General features: G+C 33.1%; 3 protein-coding genes across 7 annotated transcripts; 1 reads left to right on the plus strand and 2 right to left on the minus strand.

Moving 5' to 3' along the window:
• Window positions 1-10,503: 10,503 nt before the first annotated feature.
• LOC118035135 (uncharacterized) lies at window positions 10,504-14,388 on the minus strand. 5 transcript variants are annotated; one of them, XR_004685134.2, is made up of 4 exons: window positions 14,216-14,388; window positions 12,453-13,215; window positions 12,074-12,119; window positions 10,504-11,357 (listed from the first exon to the last, which is right to left on the minus strand). XR_004685134.2 is itself a non-coding variant. In XM_035040638.2 (3 exons), exons 1-2 carry the CDS (start codon window positions 14,227-14,229, stop codon window positions 12,465-12,467), a joined length of 765 nt encoding a protein of 254 aa, XP_034896529.1. In that variant the 5' UTR covers window positions 14,230-14,388; the 3' UTR covers window positions 10,507-11,357; window positions 12,453-12,464. The 5 variants fall into 5 exon arrangements, 4 of the variants coding, with proteins under 4 accessions (XP_034896529.1, XP_034896528.1, XP_073267628.1 ...); XM_035040638.2 differs by lacking the exon at window positions 12,074-12,119 and having other exon boundaries at window positions 10,507-11,357; XM_035040637.2 differs by lacking the exon at window positions 10,504-11,357 and having other exon boundaries at window positions 11,939-12,119.
• A 1,355-nt stretch (window positions 14,389-15,743) lies between these two features.
• LOC118035137 (chaperonin-like RbcX protein 2, chloroplastic) lies at window positions 15,744-18,458 on the plus strand. Its single transcript, XM_073411528.1, has 5 exons — window positions 15,744-16,614; window positions 17,404-17,495; window positions 17,840-17,897; window positions 18,101-18,166; window positions 18,252-18,458. The coding sequence occupies exons 1-5, from the start codon at window positions 16,291-16,293 to the stop codon at window positions 18,372-18,374; spliced, it is 663 nt and encodes a 220-aa protein (XP_073267629.1). The 5' UTR covers window positions 15,744-16,290; the 3' UTR covers window positions 18,375-18,458.
• Window positions 18,459-18,643: 185 nt separating this feature from the next.
• Window positions 18,644-24,698, minus strand: LOC118035134 (uncharacterized). Its single transcript, XM_073411526.1, has 9 exons — window positions 24,198-24,698; window positions 22,860-23,690; window positions 21,800-21,895; window positions 21,642-21,725; window positions 21,054-21,288; window positions 20,823-20,980; window positions 19,512-19,790; window positions 19,240-19,428; window positions 18,644-18,907 (listed from the first exon to the last, which is right to left on the minus strand). The coding sequence occupies exons 1-8, from the start codon at window positions 24,567-24,569 to the stop codon at window positions 19,372-19,374; spliced, it is 2,112 nt and encodes a 703-aa protein (XP_073267627.1). The 5' UTR covers window positions 24,570-24,698; the 3' UTR covers window positions 18,644-18,907; window positions 19,240-19,371.
• Between the last annotated feature and the right edge of the window lie 170 nt (window positions 24,699-24,868).

The raw sequence follows: 24,868 nt of genomic DNA on the forward strand, positions 1-24,868 counted from the left end.
AACTTACATAATTATTAATTTTAAGATTCATAGAAGTTATTTAAGGTGTATACAAGCTGACCCAGATACTCATATTATAAAAATAATTAATTTCATGGTATTTAGAATTAGTTAAGGTGTGCATAAATTGATCCTAACACCTACTTAAAAAATATATATGCATTGACAAAAAAAAATGCAGGTGTTTGGCTTTGCTATGTCTCTCTCTATATATATATATATATATATATATATATATATAATTAATTACTGATCTGTGTACCCATATGATGTCGTCAGTTCATTTTCAAAATGTATCTTTAATTATTTAAATTTGTAACATAAAAAAAATTTCTTTGATTAAAACTCTTGTATTTCCCTTTTATTTTAACAAAGACCGTGCATATTTTATTAATAACATGATCTTTTAAATAAGAATTTATCATGATATAAAATTTTTAAACAAAAAAAATCATGTCTTGATAATTTTGATACAATTATATGTGAAAACAAAAGAATAATTAATTTAGGAAAAAATATAAAAATTTCACTATAAAAAAATAATAAAATAAATATTTCATTCTTAATGAATATTCATAAGCAATTTGTCTTGAAAAAATGCTTCTTATATAATCAAGTAGTCATGAGTAATTGCTAGTATTATTATATAAAGATCTAGTTTTATTTGAAAAGCACGGAATCACCATGTGATTTCTAAGATATTATTATAATTATTTTATTAATTGAGAATTTTATTTTAAAATTAAATTTAAAGCAATTAAACAATTAAAAAAAAGAACGAAGAGAATTAAGCCTGGATATGCGCCTTAAAGGACAGACAATGCCCGTCCTGGCTTGGAACATCAGGAACAAGAAGCCTAGGTTTGTATAGGTTTTGAAGACGATTTTTCCTTTATTAAAACAATTTCCAGCCATATTTCATGACTAGAGAATTAGGATAGAAGTTTTTTATTCTTAAAATTTAAATTTATTATTTTTTGAAAAAAAATATAAAAGAAAAAACCTAAGAATTTCCATAACCCCACTACAAACTCTAAAATCAAATTAAAACACTTTGAATTTCAATATATTGTTCAAGCATAATTTAAGGTATCAAACATCTTTGTTAACTCCCATCTTCATGATAAATCTAGTAAAACTAAAATAAATAGTTATTAATCATCCAGTAAGTCGTCTAATAGTAAAATCATAAAATTAAAAGATTTTTTTTTTTTTTTTTTTTCAGGTTTAAGTTATGTGATTACTAATATAATAATTATTGGAAATTTATATAATTATTAATTTTAGGGATCTGTAAAATTAGTTAAAGTAAACACAAACTGGCCAAACACTCATATTAATAATTAAAAAAAATTATTATTTATTTTGATAAAAAAAATTTTTTTTTCTCTCCTCTTGCTTTTTGGTGCGTTTCTCTCTTCTTTCGCAACTACTAGCGACTTGGATGCCAAGGAAATAAAGTTTCATAGAAAAAATATAAAATTTGAAAACTACAAGGTACATAAAACCTACCCCTCAAACAGTATAATGAACTGTGTATGAACAGTACTGTGAATAGTAAAACAATTGTCTTTTTCTAGTTTTCCTTATTTTAGTTTTTAATTTAATATTAAAACAGAAACTGAGATACGTATTATATTATCATGATTTTTAATGCATTTTTTGGGATGGCATGCATATCCTTTTAACAGGATAAAATCTTTTATTTTTAAAATTATTTAACTTATAAGAGCTCATTTAATATTATATTAATTATTATTTTTTTAAAATATCAATATATTAAAATAAATTATTTTAGCATGAAAACAAAGACAGTGACCAAATACGGTGGGGAGGAAGAGGCTAACGAAAGCTTGACCGAGTCAAACTGTCGATACTAGTCAAGCTCATAATGACTTTTAAAAAACCTCACTGGCTTTACAGAAAACGCCAAAACGGCAAAGTCTTGGTCAATGAATTACATCAAAGAAATGGAATTGGACTTTTCTATTCCACACCCATCCCTTTCCTTCCTGTACGTGTTCACAAAAAGAAGGCCCCTAATTTGGTCCAGTCAGAGCTTTCCTATTCCAAGAATATGGACCCGAAAACAGGGCCGCAGTTAATTTCTTAGGCCTTCTACAAGCCCATTTTGAAATATGGACCATTTTTATTTATTTATGGTACAGGCGAGGCAAAATAAAAGTATCTCATTGATCCAAATTCGAATATTTTTGCAAATGAGCTTTAGAGTTTGTGATTCTGCATTATACATGCATAAAAGAGGAAAAAAGACTATAGAGTTTGTGATTCTGCATCTACACATGCATGTCGTTTGTGTGTAAAAGAGGAAAAAAGAGATCCTTGCTGGTTTATGCCTTTGATCTTTAATTCTTATGCAGCGAGAGATTATAAACATTAGCTATATAATTCCAGCATGTTATTATAATCTATTTCTTTCCTTGCCTGTAATTATAGTAGTTAATCCATAAAAATATTATGTTTTGTGGTCACATAACCGATAGAAGAGTAAAAACCGGTTTTGTTTTATATATAAAAACTTGACATACTTACGGGTCATGGATTCCAGCATGTTTTACCTGTAATTAAAAATAAGTAATTTGATTTATTAAAAAGTTATTTTTTTAAATATTGTTTAAAAATTTAATTAAACTCAAGAAGTTAAAAAATAAAGCTAACGTTCTTAATCATTAAAAGCAAAGGATTTGATCATAATATGTAGTTTAAACATAAATATCTCAGACCTTCATGGTCCACCAAACTATGAGATGCTAATAAAGTATTTAGTTTTTTTAAAAAAGAAAACAAAAATATAATTTGTATTGGCTACGCGTGAATTATGCTATTAGATAAACCCAATTGATGATAATGGGCTCTAGGTTCGTGAATATCTGCTGCTAATTCAGCAATGGAGGTTATGGTTTGTTTTCGAGCATGATATTGATTTTTAAAATGTTTTTTTTTACTTGTTAAAATATTTTTTTATTTTTTAAAATTTATTTTTAATATGAATATATAAAAAACAATAAAAAATATGCAAAAATTAATTTAAAAGTAAAAAAAACAGTTGAATCACAATGTGAAACAAATCTCGTGCAATAAAAGGGAAAGCAAAAACCATCAATGGAAGTGCCTATTATCGTTTTCATCGTGGAAGAGGGAGGAAACCTCGGATCCTAGAAAACATGTAACAATGCAAAAATAGGGACGTGATTGTGATTGATGCTTTTGGCTTGTGTTTGAAATTGTATTAATGATTGTTTTTTTAAATATTTTTTTTATTTAAAAATATATTAAAATGATATTTTTTTAAATTTATATTTTTATAGCAGCCCATTAAAATAATCTAAAATTATAAAAATATAATTTAAAATGTTTTAAAATACTATTTAAATGCAAAAACAAACACAACAACAACGACACATGTTTTAAAACAATTCCTTAACTCTAATATTAATAAAAAATAAAAGTTATAATTATCTAGTAAGTGGTCTAGTGGTAAGAACTTGGAACCAATTATTTATTTTCACTGTATTATTAATAAAATAGTTATTGGAGGATTTATATAATCATTAATTTTAAAATTTATAAAATTAATTAAAAAGTACAAAACTCGTTCAGATATTCTTATTAATAATAATAAAAAAAAAAAGTAAAAGTGATATCAGAGTATTTAAGAAGGAACACCTCCAATCCAATCCAATCCAACTTTAGGAGATAGACAAGCACGTCAATCCATCTCTTAATAGTAGGGCTAATTCAAAGGACAATTCAATCAAATCCATTTTGTCACTCCTCATTCCAATGTGTCGACATCTTCTCTTTTTATCTTGCAATTATTTCAGTCACTCAATACATGATCTGCATGTTTTGTGTGAAAAAATAAATATAAAATTTTTTATATTACTTTATGTAATATATTTTTTTGAAGCGAAAACTTTTAAATTTAAAATTTATATTTATATTTAATTTAATCAGATAAAATAAATAATAAGATTTGCTATCATTTAATCAATAAAATAATTCAACTAAAAAATATTTAAATTACTAAGTAATATCTAAAAAATAATTTTATAATACTCTATAATAAATAAGTTGTACCTTTTTTTTAATTTTTAGGTTCAAACCTTTAAATTAATATAAAAAGGATTTATTAATAGTTTTTTTTTTTTTTTTTTAATGAGAGGTGTTATCTTTAAAATTATCTGAAAAGTGATTTTGATAACGGATATTTTTATTTTTAGATTCAAACCTTCAAATTAATATAAAGTGATTTTGATATCATATTTTTTTTTAAAAAAATAATTCTCTCTCTAGATCACTTTCCATTGCAATTCTACAACAGTTACAATTATAGCACCCCTGATTTTTGTTTGCAAATGGAAGCGAACCAATTTGTGTTGGAATTAAATATGTTAGATATACTAAAAACATTTTACTAAATGATGTGATGATATTGAATATTTATTAGTGAATACATTCTATAACTATCCTCCTAGTTTCTATATTTTTCATATAACAGATTAATTTCACATTAGTCAGTAAAAAACAATTTTTATTAAAAAATTAAATATCTCCAGTATTATCCGACATTAAAATATCCATCCTAGTTTCTATCGCAAAATAAATATATAGCGATTAATTTTTCCACCACAATTAGCACCCTTTTCTCCTCTTCTTGTGGCGATGGCTCTCCAGGTTGCTTCCTTAGGCTCTCCTTCCAAATAATTGTGCCCATCAAATGATTGAGGATTGGTCAATCATGTAGACATTTAAGGGGAAAAATGGTGCATGGAGCTCTATCTCAAAAAAAAGAAAAAAAAAAGAGCGAGGATTTATGATCCGTTGATAAGACAGTATTTATCTTTGTTCTTGGTACACTAATCCTTGCCACAGGGGAGATTAACCTCAAGGACAACCTTCTTAACGAATTAATTTGTTAATTAAATCAACTCTCGAAGATGAGATCAATGCGAGGGACAATCGAGCCATAAAACCATGCATGAAGAAGGAGATGTGTGGTTGCTGCAACGTGTACTAGCTACGTTCATAAATATCTGGCGCCGGTGGTCAAAGTTAATCCAGAGAGACCACTATGATGTTGGGAAGAATTAATAAATAGATAAATGGCCATGAATCCTTACTCGAACATGAAGGAATGGAGGAGGTATCATCATGGCTGCCGGACAAAGAAGGGACCACGGTAATGTGGAAAGGGTTTCTCAAAGTGAAAGGGAACCTATCATTTAAAGAAGAAGGTGGGCTTCTAATGAATGCAGACCGTCCTTCACATATTCCTTCAATTCTGGCTATTGTTTATCCCCAAAAGCTCCAACATCTGCTCATACTCAATGCGAAAGCTTTGCCCGCCAGCCTCTTTTCTGAGTCCTCTCATCATCATCATGCCATGGATCTAGGGCAAGTGATCATATACCCATCACGCCTTCTGCAGACCTATCCATGGAGCCTGCACTGGTTTTGAAAAGAAAAACAGGAACAAATTGCATAAACTCTGGAACAAAAGGTTAATCTCGGCTATGGCTTTGAAACCGATCGACATATGATCATCAACATACGTGAAAAGATCTCGACAGAACTGCTTAGTTAGTGATGTAATGGCAGGAAATCCTCACTCATATCTGAAAATAATAATAAAATAAACGAGAATCTTATTACTTGCTTCTAAAGACTTGCAATTAATTAATATGAAAACAGATAGAGAATTAGATTGTTTACAGATGAAAGTCTGCTAGACCAGCAAGATGATGATAACTTGGCCCAGCCAACCTTACCTCATATTTAACCTTTAAATTGGCTTCCTGATTATCTTTTGGTACAAAAATTGAGTATACAATAAGTTATTATTATTATTTTATATATAAACATGAGTGTTTGCAGGGGCGGAGCAAGAGAGTTACAAAAATTTAGGGGGGCCTTGCCAGCCCCCTACTTCCGTTACTAAATGTTCAGGTTAGCTTGGGAGCATCTTGGCTAATCTCACGAGTTTTGAAGTTAACGACTATGTAATATAACAAGTGATTATGTGGTTTGTGGGACTCAAATTGATTATTTTATAAAACCAAATCTAAAACATGATTAGTTGAGCTATACTTCTCAGAAGTTTATAATAAGTTATTTCTTATACTTTATTGTGTGTTTTTCTAAAAAAAAAAATATACTCCAAATATATATTTTAAATAAAAAATATTTTTAAAAACAATAATTATGATGATATCTCGGATATTTCTGTAACCGAACTTCCAAACCAAATCTCATTTCCCTGTAATTCTATGAATATTCGTGAATTGTTAGCTAGAGTATGATATATATATGATTACAAATTTAACAGAGAAGACGATTGATGGTGTTGTTATTCATGAACGGAATAAAAATGATGGAAGGAAATAATTGAAGCTTCATGGAGCCATAATAAATGCAGCTGCCCAAATCAATTTTTATATGGAATTAAAAAGTTGACTAAGGAAAAAAGTTGACTAAGTTTAACAGAGAAATTAATTTATTGAGATTCTCTCTACGATGACAATTATCACAACCACCCGCACGAGTCTACTTCATTGGATTCTCTTATGGAATGCTGTGCTCAGCTCAGCTCAGCTGTGACACACAGACACCCTACAATCTGACAACGCGATCCCACCCTTTTTATAACATGAAAAGAAACAACACCCTTCCATCACTTTTGCGTTTCCATCAGGTAATTTACGGGATGTTTGGTGGTAGGTGAATAATTGTTTTTTAAAATAATATTTTTTTATTTTTAAAAATTATTTTTCATATTAATATATCAAAATTTAATTTGAAATAAATAAAAAAATTAAAAAAATTAAACTTTTTCAAAAATATTTTTAAAATACAAAAACAAATAAATTCTAAAAAATAAGCTCATGTTAGGTATAATGATGCATTTTTCCTTTTACATAACAAGTCTGAATCAATTATTTTTAAGAATTATTTTTTATTTAAGTTTTTTGTAAAATAAAAATTTTTTTTTAAAATTATTTTATTATATTTTTAAATAAAAAAATATTTTTAAAAAATTTATTATTATACTTTTTTTTCCCATATAGATATACTTGTGTTTTTGCAGCTTCCCCTGAAAAGAAGGGTGAAGGTTGCTTCACTTCAGAAGGTGAATATCAACGAGAACTGTTTGACAGTGTTTTCTAAATTAATTTTTTTTTTAAATTGAGTTTGTTTGACCTTTTGGAGTTTTGAGCTGTGACATATATGTATAGTTATGAAAAGCAACGCTACCACACTAACGTAATACTTTGGTGGACCCTTGATTGTGTATATTAAAACTGTGCAGCCATTAATTAACGGATGAACCGTTGATTGATTGACGGATGAACCGTTGATCTGTTTGCAGTAATTACATTAGAAAAAACAAAAATTAAGAAGAGGGGATCGGGGCTTTGAACATAAAGCAGGTGGCATGTTCTTACATTCCCAAGTTGACTAAACCAGTAAAAAGCTGATAATTCCACACTAAAATCACACTCAGAACCTTAATCAAGCCATTACATTGCACTCTCCAAGCTTCTAAAGTCAGCAACACACCTAAGAAAAACTGAAGAGACTAAATTTAGGTGGACAACCCCAGCTAAATTTAGCGTATTAGTGTACCCTACTGGTAGAAAACCCAGGCTATAAAACTAGCAAGCAAACAAGATGGAGAAGGTAAAGCTAATTGACAAGCTATCACACTGTACGTACTTCAACAATGGAATTGAAAAGAACAGGCTATGATCTGTGACTAGATGAAAGTAATAAACACTAGGGATCGCCTCTTGAAATTATTCAAATGATCTTGATCATACGACATGAACAAACATTTCAGACTTGAAGTGCATAGAAGAAGAAGAGCTCTAAATCTGGAGGAGCAAAGAAAGCAATTGGTCTCCTCTGCAAAGAGCAAATCGATATCATCCTTTGCTTCCTCGGCGCTGGTGGGCATGTTTGAATCTCCGGTATCCGAAATCTCTCAGCTTTTGGAGTAGAGCATGCACTCGTGGAGGTATCAACACCCTCGAAATCTAAGCCAGCGATCCTTGAACTGTCATCGCAGCTCGCGGAGGAGTTAGAAGGAAAATCCTGATCAATTGTTGAATATGCCTCTTTAATGCTCTTTGGCTTCACAACCGCTCTTTTATACTGGGTTTTTCTCGATGTTCTTGCTCTTGCTCTTGCTCTTTTTCTACCAGTCGGAGCCATATTTGAGAGGAGAACACAGGAACTTTGGTGTCTGCGATCTAGATGTGCGTGGCAAACTGATAGGGATATATATGTGGTTGAAGTACAAAAGACAGATATACTAAAACTGGAAGGGATAGAACTAAAAGAAAAGCTTTACTTGCCCGTTATAGGTGAAAGCCCTGGACACAGAATATGAGTGCTTGAAAATTAACCTAATTGTAGTGGTGGCACTTTAAAGAAACTAAATTTGACTGAAAAGTGATAAAAAGACGAGTGCATTACCATCTCTTTTGAAACAACCTTTTCAAGATCACGACAACTACTGCTAGTCTGCTACTTCTACAAGATTCATAAAAACCCCACCTCGATATGGAGAGATCACTACTGCCTTGCTCAATCCTTCAAAACCCAAATGGCGATTTAGATTTCTCGACCTAGTTTTAATGATCGGACAAGCCTCAAACAGGGACCGCTTCAACTCTCGGAAAGATATGGTCTAAACTTGTTCAAGCTAGCCGTAGTTAACGAAAAGAAAAACACTAACCTTTACGCAATGAATTAAAAGCACATGTCAAAACCCTAGAGAGACTGAAGGGAGAGGACGAGCGAGGGAGGGAGGGAGGGAGGGAGGGGTTTAAAACCCTCTGAAGCAATCAAGGATTTATATCCTCTCTGCAAGTGTGACTAGGGTTCGGTCATCCTGCCCATTGCCCGATTTTTGAGATTGAGGGAGTGTACTAATTTCAAAATTTCACGAGTCTAGGGATTTGGGCAGGCTTGCCCACCACCCCAAACACCTAGCAGGTGATTAAGATTAGATTTAATTTTTTTTTTATCACAAAAGGATATTTAATTTCTTTTTAAAAAAACTTCAGTGATAATCACGTTGTTCTACTAAGCTTTTTTTAGTGTTAAGACTTAACTATTTTATTTTTTAGGGGGATAAGATCTTTTGCAAGACTTTGGAATATGTACATTTATGATAAACCCAAGAAAATTCAGTAAGATTTCATCGTTTGCAAGCCATTTAATGTGCAGCATATTTTATACATATTTTAAAGTAGTGCTTCTATGCAATAATTGCTTGCATCCCAATAAGAAAATAATTGCTTTTTCTATTTTTTATTTATCTGGTATTTGGCGATGTCAGGCTTGCGTAGTCACATTTCAAATACAAAAAGGACATTGTATGTTCACATTCATAATTAATAAATAGTTTGACAGACTCTCAAGCCTTCATTTGTTGACTTTTTTTTGGCATCCTAGGTTTGCACAACTACAGGAACATCAAGGGTAGGACTGCTTACGTGGACAGTGTTGACATTACGGTTAAAAAACTGTTTTTTTTAAAAAAAATTTTTTTTTAAATTAATATATTTTTTATGTTTTTAAATTTTTTAATGCATTAATATAAAAAAATATTATTTTAAAATAAAAAAATACTTTAAAAATTAATCACTATCTTACTCCCAAACATTCTCACTGAAACATGAAAAGGTGCTATCTATCCTGAATTTACTTTTACTTACATACACTTTACCTCCTCCTACTGTACTCAGGTTCAATAAATTTAGGTGTTTTTTTTAGGATGCAACCATCATTTTATTAAATTTTTTATTTTTAAAAAATAATTTTTTAAAATTTTTTAATTAATTTGATATGCTGATATTAATAATATATATATTTTTTAAAAAATTATTTTTATATATATCTAAACAAAAAATACTTTTAAAAATCAACATCCATCATAGTATTCTTAAACACCTTTTTTACAAGTAGAAGTGAAGAGAGAATGAAAGGGAGGGGGTGACAAGCTCTAGCATAGCAAGATTTTAGCTAAAAAGTGTTTGATATTGCGGTTAAAATAATTTAATTTTTTTATTTAAAATTATTTTTTTAATGTTTTTGAATTATTTTAATTTGTTAATATCAAAAATAAATTTAAAAAAAATAAAAAAATTATGTTAATCCATTTTCATACAAAAAAAAACTTTGTTTTAAACAATATAACATAAAACAAATTAGTCAATGGCCTGGGTTCGACCTTTTTTTTTATTCACTGATTCTCTCTTATTTTGGCGCCTTGCTTTAAAAACATTTTCAGACCGTCTTCAGGGGATTATGCTTGAACTTATCTTAAATCACAGGGGATTATGCTTGAACGAAACAAATTATGGTTGAACTAATCTTAAATCACAGATGCACGAACACAGCTACTTGTTTAATAGAACCCTATGTCAGTCTGCATGTTATTGTTTCTGCTTTCTGTCCCGATTACCGGCCGACGGCACATGAATACAAAACGCAGAATCAGGCTGAGTAATATAGCAGTGAAATGGACAAGCAGAGTTGTGCTTCTCAATGAAAATACAAGTTTTCTCACAAGAAATAGGACAGTGGGAATCTGATGAAAACGAGGACAATCGAGTAGCTAAATTCTCATAATTATCCATCATTAGCTCCAAACAATCAAAGCTCTGTAGCTAGATATGATTCTCGCCTCCAATTCCTAAGGTTTTTAAAAAACCAGCTTCTTGGTTTCACACTGTTCTAAAGGATTTGAAGACTCAATTCTATCAGCATTAATCAAGATATGGACAGATCGATTAAACAAGGGGAAGGAGATACGAATCATGCAGCTCATGCGTTAGTTTAAACAAGTGAGTGCTTGGTTTTATATTGAGATTGCACCCTGAAAATATGAAACTGGCTCTAGTAGTTCCCCAGACGCTAAGAATATGATGAAAATGGCCATCTTCTCTGCATGGCATCCTCTCCATTGGAGCTTGATTGGAGGTTTGCAATACAGTTTGCCTGTCAGGGACATCACTCGGTTTAGCATCAAGAAAGTACCCTTTTAGATTAGAGATTCAAACCTTGCTTTGTCCTTCATATCCTCTCAAAAGCAGCTAAGATTATTGCCGCGAATCGCTCAGCCAAAAGTGGTGCCTCTGTGTTTGTGCATGTACATTTTATTCTCTCCAGTTCTTCGAGTCAAAAGGGTTCGTGCTAAAATCTAATCAGGGGGCTCTCAATTAAATCAAAGTAACTGATGTAAGTTCGTACAGTTGAAAGAAAAAAAAATTACTTTGTAGATCTCGATCCCAGGAGGTCCAGGCAGCCCAAAGTCGGTATTATGCCTGTAGAAATTCCGGGTCATTTTGAAAACACAAACCAACGGCATAAAATACGGTTCACCAGCTTGAGTATTGTTACAACGTACTAGGCACGAAAATACATATCTCTATATGCAACATTTACTATTTTTATCCCTAAAATATTCCTGTCTAAAACTTATAATTTCAAAACTCATGCAAAAATTTTAAAAAAATATTTTTGTTATTTTAAATTTCAATTCCAAAACAAGATCCAAGTCACAAATCAATCAATCCTGAGTTACTCAGTCGTTATCGTATCATGCCAATCCAAGTTTTATAGCTAGAATTATTACATTAATGTCATGCTAGTTTTATAGCTAAAATTATTATATTAATATCAATTTCAATATTTAATATAAACTAAAAGTAAAAAAAAAATTAATTATTTGTTTAAATATATAAATTTAAGAGTAATACATATTACAAATAAAATAGATATTTTTATATTTTATTTTATCTTGTTTATATTAACCAAGATACAAAGATAATTTTTTTTTTTTTATGCAAATACAATTTTGTTAAAGAGATTGTAACAAGAAACACATAAATTAATTAAGACATGCAACAATGATGACAGTAAAAGCAACAGATGAGTTCTCCAGTGACGATGATACGTGTCTTTCTTCACTACTATAAGACAGGCAGCTATAAGAAAAAAAGGAATTGTGTTCCAAGAATCACGGCACTGAAATGCGTACATGTATAATGGAATTGATATAGCCATCTTCGAACAAATTCCATAATCTGCACAGTTTTTGGAATTGCCGGTCACATTTGGGAAGAATAGGCATCAGTCCTTCAAAATAGCACCTCTAGTTTCCTAGTAATCCTCCTTTAAAGTTTAAACTAGTCTTCAAAGGTGATATCAAAAACTTTTATAAACCAACGAAGTTGCATGCTAGACCAATGAACAAAATTGGAACAACAATCTGACTAGATATGCATAGATTCATAAGTGGAATCCTAAACAGCTCAAAACAACAAACTTATGAGGGAAAAACTAGTAAAGAAAAATTTCAAACAACAAGACAATGTTAAAGATTTCTGGTACAAAATACCAGATATAAGCAGACGTACAATAAAAACAGGTCACCGGCCTCTTGAAACTGCTTCATCCAACTCCTCCACTGATGAGGGAAACAGCTCTATATAGCGACTCCCAAGAGTCATCCTATCCTTGGCCATCGCTGCTTTAGAATCTTCTGCATTTGCAAACTCTACAAAGGCTTCCCCTGTTGGCCTACCCTCTGAATTCATTGTAATATGGATCGAATCCTCTGATAAAACAAAATCTTTGAAGAATTCCATTATGTCATCCTTGCTAGCTGAAAATGGCAGTCCCCTCAATCGTAATACTCCTGTATGTTCAGCTGAGTCCTTTCCCTCGTCATAAGATTTAGCCCTAGGGATATTTCGTCGTGGTGAGCCACGAGATTCTGACACTTCATTCGCTATTGTCTTGTAATAATCCTGCCTCTTACTTCGGAAAACCTCAACATATCTCCTGCCCATGTTCTGCCTGTTCTTTTGAAGTGCAAAATCAACTTGAAGAGGATACCCCAAAACACAAAAAGCTTCACCACTGAACTTGCCACCCTTGTGAACAAAAAGAACATCAACTATGTCCAGACCATGGAAGAACTCAGCCACATCGGTTTCTGTGCAATCAAAAGGAAGACCACGGAGGCGGACAACAGGGAAATGAGGAGGTGGCTGGCTCGCATATCCATTGGGAGGTGCATTGTACATAAAACTTGAACCAGGGGAGTTCGCATAGAATGAAGGACCCTTGTCAGCTATTCGCTGACGTTTTGCACCCATTTCACGTCCATCAGGATATCTGCTTCAATTTAAAAATCATCAAAGCAGCAGATCACATGAGAAGTTCCTCAATACTTTATGCACAGAATTATGCAAAACTAAGTATTAACTGCATTCACGAATATAACCACAAATTTATACTTTTGTTCTTTAAAGGTTAGTATTCTTTTATCAATTAAGAAAAAATAAAAACATAAATTCCAAGGCGGGACATAAAATCAGCACCCCAGAACCTTGAATCAACACAAGAATTCCATAGAAACTACCATAAACTACATGGCATGATAAAAATGTATACAATATAGTCAGCAAAAAAAATTGATCTATAAGCACACATAGAATATCATTCACTTTACTGCCAGAGGAATATCTTCTTCTTCTTCTTCTTCTTGTTTCACCAAGGAAGCTATAGGGATAGCACCTACACATTAATGTATTTCGAACGAGAAGAAAGATGTAATTGTCATGTATCGTATTTGATTCATCATTTAATCAAGGAGGGCTTGGTCATCCCACGTGTGCACGTTGAGATTCTTTTGCATAAAGCTCTTGTTATCCCCCCACCCCCTCTGCCTTCTTTTAGTTTCTTAAGGCAGGTAAAAATCTCGTGGCTGGTTTGTGGCACCATAACAGACAGTAGGTGCCCTGCAGGTGTTCTGTCAAGTTGAGCTAAGTCATATTCTTTCCTCATTCCAATGAAGCGTATCAGTGGAATGGCAAGGAGCCATCCAATCATATATACAGACTCAATAGCTTCTGAAAAAGTTTCTAAAATTAGAGATTAACATGAAAACCTTAACACAAATATTGCGCATAGCTACAGTTCCTGCTCCCTAAATGGTTGCTTTTCTAAGAGCTCACGATCAAATTAAACAAACAAGAACAAAGTATACCCAGAATTAACAAAAACCAAATACAAGAATCAACTAGCGAAGCAGTAAAAAGAAGGAGATCCTGTATACGAGAGTTTGGATTAAAGAGGGAAAAAAGGAATTAAACTGGGAGAATCAGGCACGTACCCTCGATAGAACATCTCCTTTTCGATTCTTTGGAATAAGTGCTTTGCTCGCCTGCAGGTTTGAGGTTGCTTCTTTGTTTGGATTGCCTTTTTTTTTCTCTTTGCTGGAAACTGAAACTGTCTTGCCCCAGATAGGATTTTTTTTTTTTTTGGTCTTCTAGGGCAACTGACGCTGGCATGACAGTGGTTGCCTATATCACACGGTTAACGACGTCGTTTTGTTTGCAGATACTGCACGCTTTTGCTTTTTAACAAAATTATGGTTTTTGTTAATATTTTGTTCTTCAATTTAATTTATTTTGATTCTGATAAAAAGAATTGCATGAGATTTATCTACAATAAAGGATATATATATATATATTAAGTGTTCTGAAAAAAAGATTTAATTAAGAAACCAAATTATTTAATGGTAAAATTGATAAAAAAAAATATTTAGGTTAAAAGATTGATATTAATTTGATAGCTGACATAAAAAAAAGAGAGACTAAGAATATCTCAAACAGTAGAGCTAAATGTTAAAAAGTGTATTTTTAACTTTTATTTTTTTATTTCTTTATTTAACGCATGAGCCAAACAAATAGCTATTTTAGCTACTTATTTAGTGACTAGTCATTTCTACATTTCCATGTAGAAATGACAAAAACAAATGATTGTTGGCCAACGGTTATAAAATAACCGTTGGCCAACAACTTTTTTTTTTTTTTTAAATGCAGGAGGAAATTTCTTTAAATACATGAGGAAAGAACTTGTAAATTTTAAATTTTGTATTGTGCCTCACCCTTCTCTTAATTTTAGAAAAACAAGAATTAATTATTTTCACTTAAAAATATTTGCCTTGTGTTTAGCTTTCTAACGAGATCAATCTCACTTAAAATAAAGTTTTAGAACTTTAGATATAGTTAAAAATCTGATAAGTATTCAAACAGTAACAGTTAGAAACTGGACAATAACAATTCAAAGTCAGACAATAATGATTCAAAGTCAGATAGTAACAGTTAGAAATTGGATAATAACGGTTCAAAGTCAGCAGTAACAATAACTTTCATATTGCTTCATTAATTTTATATTACTTTTATAAATTACTCATATTAATTATATAATTAGTAATATCATAATTATATTATATATAAAATATCTAAATTAGTTATATAATTATATTAAAATTAATTTAACATGAAATATATTAAAATATAATTGGCTTTTCTAAATAATTTTTTACCATTGGAATACATATAATAATAAAAAATTATATTTATACTATTTAAAAAGCCATTTTTTCATTTAGTTTTTTAATATAATATTTTTTATTGGATGCTCTAAGAATATATGTAAAATAAATGTTTCTCGCTAAATATTTTCTTAGACACGGATACCTAAAATAAATGATTCAAACAAGAATCGTTCTTTGTCAAGAATCTTGAGAGAATCCAAATTCTAATCTCATTTATTTAAAATAAAAATAAAAAGGAAGCATTTGTGGCGCCCATATACGTGACAAAATCCAAATGGAATCTCATTTGTGATCGTCCATTTCCTCCTTTTCTCTCGCTGGTCTCCAATTCCAGCGATTCGCTTCCACATGTTTAACCATGCAAAGCCCTTTTTGTTGTTAAATTCAACACGTTCATGTACACCAAGAAAGAACACAAGATTCCTCCCAAATTAGAGGAAAAAAACCGTCCAGGTACTTAGACTAGACTCTAGAAATCAAGAAAGGATGCTTTGATTTTGATGTGTAACCCCTTGCTTGGAGAATTTTGGACCTCAAGATTTTCTCTGGTTAAGACTTGTCAAAAGCAACCACCTTTTACATTCTTCACTCTTTCCTTGCTCCAATATACTGCACTTTCTTCAAGCACCCTCTTAATTCTCTTTCACCTCATGAATCCTTGACTGCAATCGTGTAACTCCCATTTTATTGGATACCCATCTGCACTTTCTTGACTTCTGTTGTTGGGTATCTTTTATTTTATTGAAAAACACCAAAAAAAATAATCAAGTTCATCCATTATTTTGATTAGGGTATTGATATATTCTTTCTGAAGGGTGTTTTGAGCTGAGATTTGGTGGAGAGACATGGTGGGAGCTTTATCCGTGGTGGACCCACACACTATTCCATGTTTGTGCTTGGATGCGCTGCCTACAACTAATATTGGTCTTAAGAGTAGTGGAGACTTGGTTTTGCAGAGGAGTTCAATGAAGAGAAAGCAGTTAACAAGGCCAGGATCATTGGAGTTGGGGAGTTCTTTTGTGGACTCAAGGCCTGATTGGAGGCTCTCATCGAAAGCCATTTCAGGAATTGTTAGTAAGAGCTCAAGGAAACAGAGAAAGGATCGGGGACTTGTGGTTGTCAACGAGTTGGGAGGGCAATACGAGGATAGTTTTGGGGATGTTAAAATGGTGAGTTGTTATTGTTCTTTGATTCAATTATTAGCTCCATATTAGCATTTCCCCCCTATCTTAAAGCTACTGGATAAACAAAATTCATCAACTTAAACTTGGAGACCATGGTTTCATAAATTATCAGCTAACCATCGCGTCATAAACGTTTTCCTATTGCTAGTAGTTGCTATGACACGAATCATAAAGCTATACTCTTGGCTATCAACTGTTTTTTTTTTTCCTAATTCATTTTAATTTATGGGAAGTTAGAAGATGATAACTAGATCACCAGAAAATAAAGAAACAGCAAGATACAACTTGTAGAGACCATGTTGGCTTCCAAATTGTGGTTTTTGAAATTAACAGATCAATCTTGTGGTCCTTCTGTACTCTACAAATCATTAAATCTCCCATATCAACCATTGGTGTACACTGATGCATTTTCCATGAAGTATATTACCTATCTGAATTCCTTCTTTGATTCGCTTCTGGAAGTATGAGATGTGTATGTACAGTTACTGTCGCATTGTTTGATGTAAATTTTTACTTCTGGTAATGGTAATACAAGAAATAACGAAGGTCTATACAGTTGTGGTTCCTAGATACCTCGTATATCTTTAATCAATCCAAGTTGTTTCTTTGGAACAGAACATCTACATATACTGTGATTTGTTGTTTTTGTTTTCTTCATACTAAGAGTTATCTGGCCATGAATTTCAAGAAAATTAACGATTTTTAGCATATCTGTATTTATGGTGGTGCTTTAAAATTTTCTTTTTATGCTGATCAAGATGGTCCTTCTCGCAGCAATTAATCAACTATTTCACATCCAAAGCAGTAAGGACTGTACTTAACCAGCTCTACGAGATGAATCCAACACAATATACATGGTTTTATAAGTAAGTGGAGTCTTCCTTTGGCCAAAACTATTGCTTCTCCATGTAACTTTCTTATCCTTTTCTTCTTCTGTGATTATCCCATTCCAGCCAACAACTTTTCGCACAATTGTTCATTTTTAGGTGGAACGGATGTGAGTTAGACAACCTTTAAGTTAAGCATTTCGTGTCAACAGGTAGCACCCGAATTTTCTAACTACAGATGCAAGTGATGCAGATTGTCTGTCGACATTAGACTTAAAGCAAGATGAATGCGTGACAACATAAACATTTTCTTATTTCCTTCTGAGTAGCGATTGTTGCATTCCTATTTCCTTCTGAGTTTGCTTATTTTCATATTCTGGCAGTTTTGTTGCACAAAATAAGCCTGGAGATGGCAAGCGTTTCATTCGCTCTCTTGGGAAGGTAGTCTTCACAAGCCTTCATGTGTTCCTTGATTACTTCGAAACTTCTTGATTAGTTTTTTCCAAATTTCGATTCAAAATACTTGTGTTTTCTCTCAGTTTTTCCCAGCAAACTAGTGTAACTTTCTCATAACACCATAGATAGAGATAAATAGCATGCTAATCATAACAGCATTTGAAGGGATCCATCTTTTTTACTGACAGGAGAAGCAGGACCTTGCTGAAAGAGTGATGGTCACACGCCTTCACCTGTATGGGAAATGGGTCAAGGTAACAACAGCTGCTTTTGCTCTAAAATGTAAATTAAGCACATAAATGACGTGACAAAAGGTATTTCCTTGTTATCATGATGTAGAAATGTGATCACGCTGAGATATACAAAGAAATCTCTGATGAGAACTTGGAGTTGATGCGTGAACGGCTCATGGAGACTGTGAAATGGCCATCAGATGATACAAACACGGAGAAGATTGGCTGAAGAAGGGATGCAAGCTTATTTTTCATTCTTCTTTTCTGCCCGCTGTAATGTCTTCCGTTCAATATCAACCAATTTGGTTCCAAAGACTCTCCTTTTACTATGTCACAGAAAGATCCTACACTTGGAGAGCTTGAAAATTATGCAATGGGCAAATATAACTTCGGAAACTAGCGCCTTAACACGGCATCATCATTCTTATTATTCGGCAGCCAAGATGTTTATATTCCCACATATCCATCCAGCTTATACACTATCCTTTCCGTGCAAGGTTTGAAACTAAACATGTTGCAGCAAAAGTATAATGTAATTGTAACAATTCTAAGAATCAGATACCTGAGACAATTTCTCCGTGGAACTATAGATGTCATGTGGTTTAATCAAGATGTTGATACGAATGCTACAACAAGGATCACTGAATACATACAAAAAATTAATACATAATGTAGGCACCATGGAAGGAGATCTGCTGCACCGCCAGCAAATCAATGACCACACTGCTCTAACTGGGAAAACTGGAAGCAATGTGATTACACCTGCAAAAGAAAACACAGAACTTAAGAGGGAAATATTGGCTCATCAGGGAAATATTGGCTCGGATGAACGGCAATGACCATCTCCAAATGGAAACACCAAGAGAAATTAACTAATATGAAGCATGGTAACTTAAGGTTGATGCTAGTGTCTTCACCAACTAAATGAAAATGTGAATGGAGGAAAACTACAGCATGCATATCCAAGCCAATATGATAATATATTAATCAAGTAATTGATCCCTGTCCAGCTAATTTGCTGGAAGTTTTAAATGTAATTTAAATCAGAGTCCAAACCAAATTTTTAACAGTATACTTGTGTAAAAACGACAAACCTTTGCTGAAGCATAAAATGTTTCACCCTTCCAAAGAAATGATGGGCGTATCTTACAAAACAAGGTCAAGACCAAAACACATTCAGCATTTATCTCCTCTCTTCGAGCTAGGTTCAAGGGATGTACAGATGATCATGCGAGGCCATCGCCAAAAGTCATAGACTGAGTGATCACTGTTCTTACACGAAGCTGTAAAATATAGCACCAGAATATTATCAAAACAATTTAAATGAGTAAAAGGACGATCCAAACCCAAGTGCAAGTTTAGAGACCTTCACATCAAGGCAGGAATCATTAACCATGTTCCTTATTTGAGATATTATGCCAGCATTCTTAAGTTGTACAAGCCGACCAAATGCACCTGGACAAGAAGGGAAAGTGAGATTTACTATAACCCAGACAGCAGCTGTGCGTAACCGGCTATCACTGCTCTGCAAGAACTTGATCATGAAAGATTGGTCTCCATTATCTGCTTGTGCAAGAAGTTGCTGCATAACTGCTTCCTTATGAAACTCATTTCCACTTGCCACATTGCCAAGAAGATACATTCCCTGCATGATAAAAATTTTAATTATATATTAATGGTATATAAATAATATACCATCAATTTTCCAGAGTCACCTTTCCCAATGCTCTTAATCATTTGAGAAAGCAGACAGATAAAAGGTAGAGACCAAATTAAATCATCAAACACAGAGTTGATAGGCAGTGTCAGAAGTTTCTTGCAAATATCAAAACTTCTTTTAGAAACTCATTTTTTCGCTCTTGAGCTCTCGCTTTCATTTTGGTATAGTGCTCCTGCCACCATTTTATTCAGCTTAATAAATGGCATCTTTACTTGCATACCCACAATCAATTTTCACACGGACATGCAAAAAGTTCTTTGTCTGGATGATAGAGCAGAGATTTGCCCCCATCCCAGAGTTCACACATTAATACCCACACTCCACAGACCACAAAAGACAGTTACCAACTATCCTAAAGATCGATAATTAACCCACTTATAATGTTTGATAACTAATATACCATGGTGTCTCCGAGATTTCTTTCTAATATTAGGAAAGATATATATCCATGAGGCCATGTTTTTATTAATGATGTCAAGACTTTCTTATAAATAACAAATTCCATGTAGAATGCAAGTTGCTTGTCTCCCTGCATGTTCATTAGCCTTCAACAAAACACCAGCTTGTTTTGTTTAATTTCTAATTATGCATGTCTATATTTTCAATGTGAAACTTGCAATTTCCAAACTTGTCAGCCTCTACCTTCAATGAAAAATTCTTGATGTGCCTTTAAATATCAAACAACCATGATAAATAGGCTTCCTCAACAAACAGAGCAAGAAAATCAATGGTTTTAAGACGTGATTGTCCTAAGAGAAGTTTCTTTCCATAATGAATGCTAAAGATATAGAGAGAGAACCTCGATTTAACATCAAGTTACAGTTTTCTTTTCTGATAAATTAGATGCAGTGATGACATTTTAAAAAGTACAAGAAGAAACCTTTGGAATGAACAAGTATAATGATACAATAACAGTTTCCGAAAACATCTCAAGGAAAAGTATAAGAGGCTTCTAACCTGTATTCCAACTTCGTCTGAAACATTGTGTAATTGCCTTCCAGCAGCATCTAATAGAATACCATCTTCAGCAAACACATACTCAATGGACTTTATACATCCATCAACAAGATTCCGAACAAGGGCCAAAGCTTGCTCTTGAACACAAGGCTCAGGGTCTGCAGTACAAATTCAAATGTCATACTGGATCATGCCTGAATGTACCAAAACACCAGAAACTATAATCATTACCGCATATAAGGCTTGCTAACAAGGAACCAGTGAGCTCTAAAAAAATCCCTTCTTTACATCTATCATCTGCCAGAAACATCATATTCTTCAAAGCCCATAATGCATTAAACCTTACAGTTGAGTCCATTGATTTTGTTAGCTGAACCAGCTGTTTTATGCCTCCACATTGTATAAATGTGGACTTGCGAGTTGTAAAATCAACCACTATGTTACTCATAGCGCCAAGTGCAGCGACCTGAAAAACAGTGTTAAGGGGGTTTAATGCAATGTTGTAGGCGAAAAATTCATTAGCATTGATAAGCTTATATCATCAAAATATAGTGAATAAGAATAGTACTTATCCATCTTATTTTTTAGGATGGCACTCAACTGATTATTATTATTTGTAATCTCAGTAAATGTATAGCTCATATTTTGGTTGAAAGCTAAAATACAAGCATGTATAGCAGGCTGTCAAAATGGATTCACAACTTTAATGGAAGGACTCTAGATCATAAGCCTGTGGTCACGCCCCCCCCCCCCTTTTTTTTAGGGTACAGGTAATGCATTTAAGAATTTACAATGACTAATGCTCACAGAAACACGTACCTGGACAGACACTGAAGGGTCATCTAAAAGCCGGATGAGGGGAATAACAAACATTTCTTTCATGAAGTAACCTGCGCACAAGTTCTGAATGACATATTATCAGCAAAAAGTAAACATTCAGCTTTACAAATAATGAATTTAGCATTCATATTGCATACCTTGATTGAGCGAGTGACACTTCTTAAGCAAATACATGCAGATGTGCGCACATCGGCACAATCATGAGTCAGAGCATCAATCACTTGGTTCAAAACCTGTGAAATTATGAGAATATCAGAAGTTGCAAATTGGGAATGGTAGAATAATCACATGCAACTTTTTTTTAATGCAATCCTCATGTCTGACTTTGCTAATCTGCCTGTCAAGTCATTATTATACATTTAAGCCTTTATAAGATGAGGAGGGATACAAATAAATCCAATAGACCAGCTATGCCCGATGACACAGACAGGATATCTGATCATGTAAGCCAGAGGTGATGAGCATCCTATTGAACTGGTACTGGAAAGCACAAAGTACAGAGATAAGTGATAGAAACTTTAGAATGGCAGTGTTAGCTTCTATTAAATCGCTCATGTGACCTGTAAATGAAAGGGAATGCAAGTACATATTAATGAGAGTTTTGCATCAAACATGGACACTGAAGAATGTATCCTAACTTTCACAAGGCCAGAAAAAGAAGGTACAAGTACCCCATAATTCATTGGGAGGTGAGAGGATAGCATTTAAAAAGATGAGAGAAATCTTCTCCAAACAGTGAATTAACATGGCATAATGTAAATTAATCAGTGATATGATTGCTTAACTTTCAACATCAATGAAGTTTAACTAGGTTTGAGAAAAGGCTTAAGGAGACAAACGTTCAAACAAATGAGCAATTCGAAGATGCCTATACATTTACTAGTTATAAATAAATCAACTGTTTTAACTAAACAAAATTAATAAACAATTTTATGTCTAGTTTGTATAGGTCATTCCTGTTGCTTTTCCACCAATTTTACAAATTCTACATCAATTGACATACTTTAGGACCATCTTTAAGCAAAGGAAAGACAGGAAGAACATAGTGACATCCAAGTAAACACAGTTGGAGAAGTTGAAACTTTGAGAGAAAAAACTATTTTGTTCTGAAGACACATGCATGAAACAAATACACTACTACAGGCAAGCTAAAAAGAATAAAGTGCGCAAATTAAAAGGTTTTACAAGATACTACACCTTCAATGACAGGAATGTCAATCTGCAGCCCTCCAACTTTGAGCATAGATCAGCCAATGCCAGTAATATGCCTTGGAGACGCTTGGGATGTAATTGACCTTTTTGCAATTGGTTACAAAACTTATTTATAGCATTGTCCTCAAAAGCTAATTTCTGTAAATCCTCCTTTCCTGCAACTAGACTAGAAAAAACAAAGGGAGCTTCATCTCCTACTTGGCCAGGATCATCAAGAAGCTCAAGTAAGAGATATACTAATTTGGCTTTGATTCCTATATCTTGCAGATAGTTAGGAGAAGCTTTTCTTATGACAATCAGGCACATGCAGGCAAGCAACCTTGTCCGGGCATATCTATCCTTTGTTAATTCAATTATAGAGCTTAAAGCACTTCCACTTTCTGGTCCCACAAACTTCGAGACAGATTCAGGATTGTTCTTGAGAGCTGTGCCCGGTGACTCTAAACTAGAGTCTCTCTGACTTAAAGAGCCTTCAACAGCTCTTTCATTTTCAAGTCCCACGAATTTAGAGATGACTTCAGGATTGTTCTTAAAGACTGCAGCCAGGGACTCTAAAGTAGCATTTTTCTGACTTAGAGAACCTTCAAGGAGGCTAATTAACTTCTCTAGAACCCCAGCATCACATAATGCCCTCTGCTCTGCACTTGTCTCGCAAGAATGAGTAATGATACTTGCACCAAGTCCAGCAACATTTTCACACTCGCTATTAATTAAAGAAATGAGGAATTCCATGTTTTTCTCTTGAACAAAATCATACTTTGGAGCCAATTTCGACTGATAAATCATTCTAAGTGAACGAGCACTTGCATCCACCACCTGAAGATCAAACAACCCCATTTACCTTACAACAAAAAAATAAAAAGGTTCCCGAAAAATATCAAATTAACCATGCATAAACAATCGCAGATGGACGAAGTATATTACAGAGAAAAAAAATGGTTCGCATAATTAACTGCAAAAAAGAAAAGTAGATACAAACAATTCTATTTGGAAATATAAATTAAGACCTCCTTAAGTAAGCAGAAAAAAAAAAAACATTAATTCTAACCACTCCTTTTCATCTTTCTGAAATCAAACACAACTTTAAGAAAATTAAGATTAACCATTGCTATAAAGAAATTCCAAACACAGGCTCTATCGATGCAGTGATTCCATGAAATTGCAGCATTATTATAAAGAAATTTACACAAAGAAAAAACAATATTTAGCACCAAATAAGTAGTTTAGGTTTGGTTTAATTTCATTTCTAACAAAATAAGATCTACAATCAATAAATCTGAAGGCTTGCAACAAAAAAAAAAAAGAAAAAAAAAACACAATTACTTTCTCATCAGGATTGAAGAGGAGCCGAATTAGGTGAGGAAAAGAGCCGGCGTCGAGGACGGCTCGAACACCGGCATCGAAGCCGCAAGCGAAGCTGCCAAGAACCGCAGCTGACTGGACAATAATGTTGCTGATGCTGACGTCAGCATCGGCTAATTGGGAATCAGCTTCGGTGGCGTAGGAGGAGAGGATAGAGGCGACAGCTGGAACGGCGCCGAGCTTGAGGAAAGAGAGCTTCTTGGTGCGATTACCAATTATCTGGTTTTTTATTTCTCTAAGCGCCTTGAGCTTGGTTTCCGGGTCCGGTGAGTCAAGACGAGTGAGGAGGTCCACGGGCCCATGGATCGGGATGGTGGTGTTGGCGGTTGGCATGGCGGTGATCGGCTCCGGTGGCGGTGGTGGAATTGAGATGGCATAAGAGCGAGGTCCACGAGGGGGACCGGAATTGGAGCGGAAGCTTTTTAGAAAGAGAGACTGCGTATTCTGTGTGATAATTTTTGAAATATTATTATTATTTTAAATATTATTTATATCTATAATATTCGTTTTTTTATTCTCTAGCTGGTGTTTGGTTTTCGGATCTCATAGTATTTTTTAAAAAATTTACATTATTTTTTATATATTTTTAAATTTTTTTTAATATTTAAAAATAAAATTTTTAAAAATATATA

The sequence above is a fragment of the Populus alba genome, chromosome 9, assembly GCF_005239225.2.
Source record: "Populus alba chromosome 9, ASM523922v2, whole genome shotgun sequence".
Lineage (NCBI taxonomy): Eukaryota > Viridiplantae > Streptophyta > Magnoliopsida > Malpighiales > Salicaceae > Populus > Populus alba.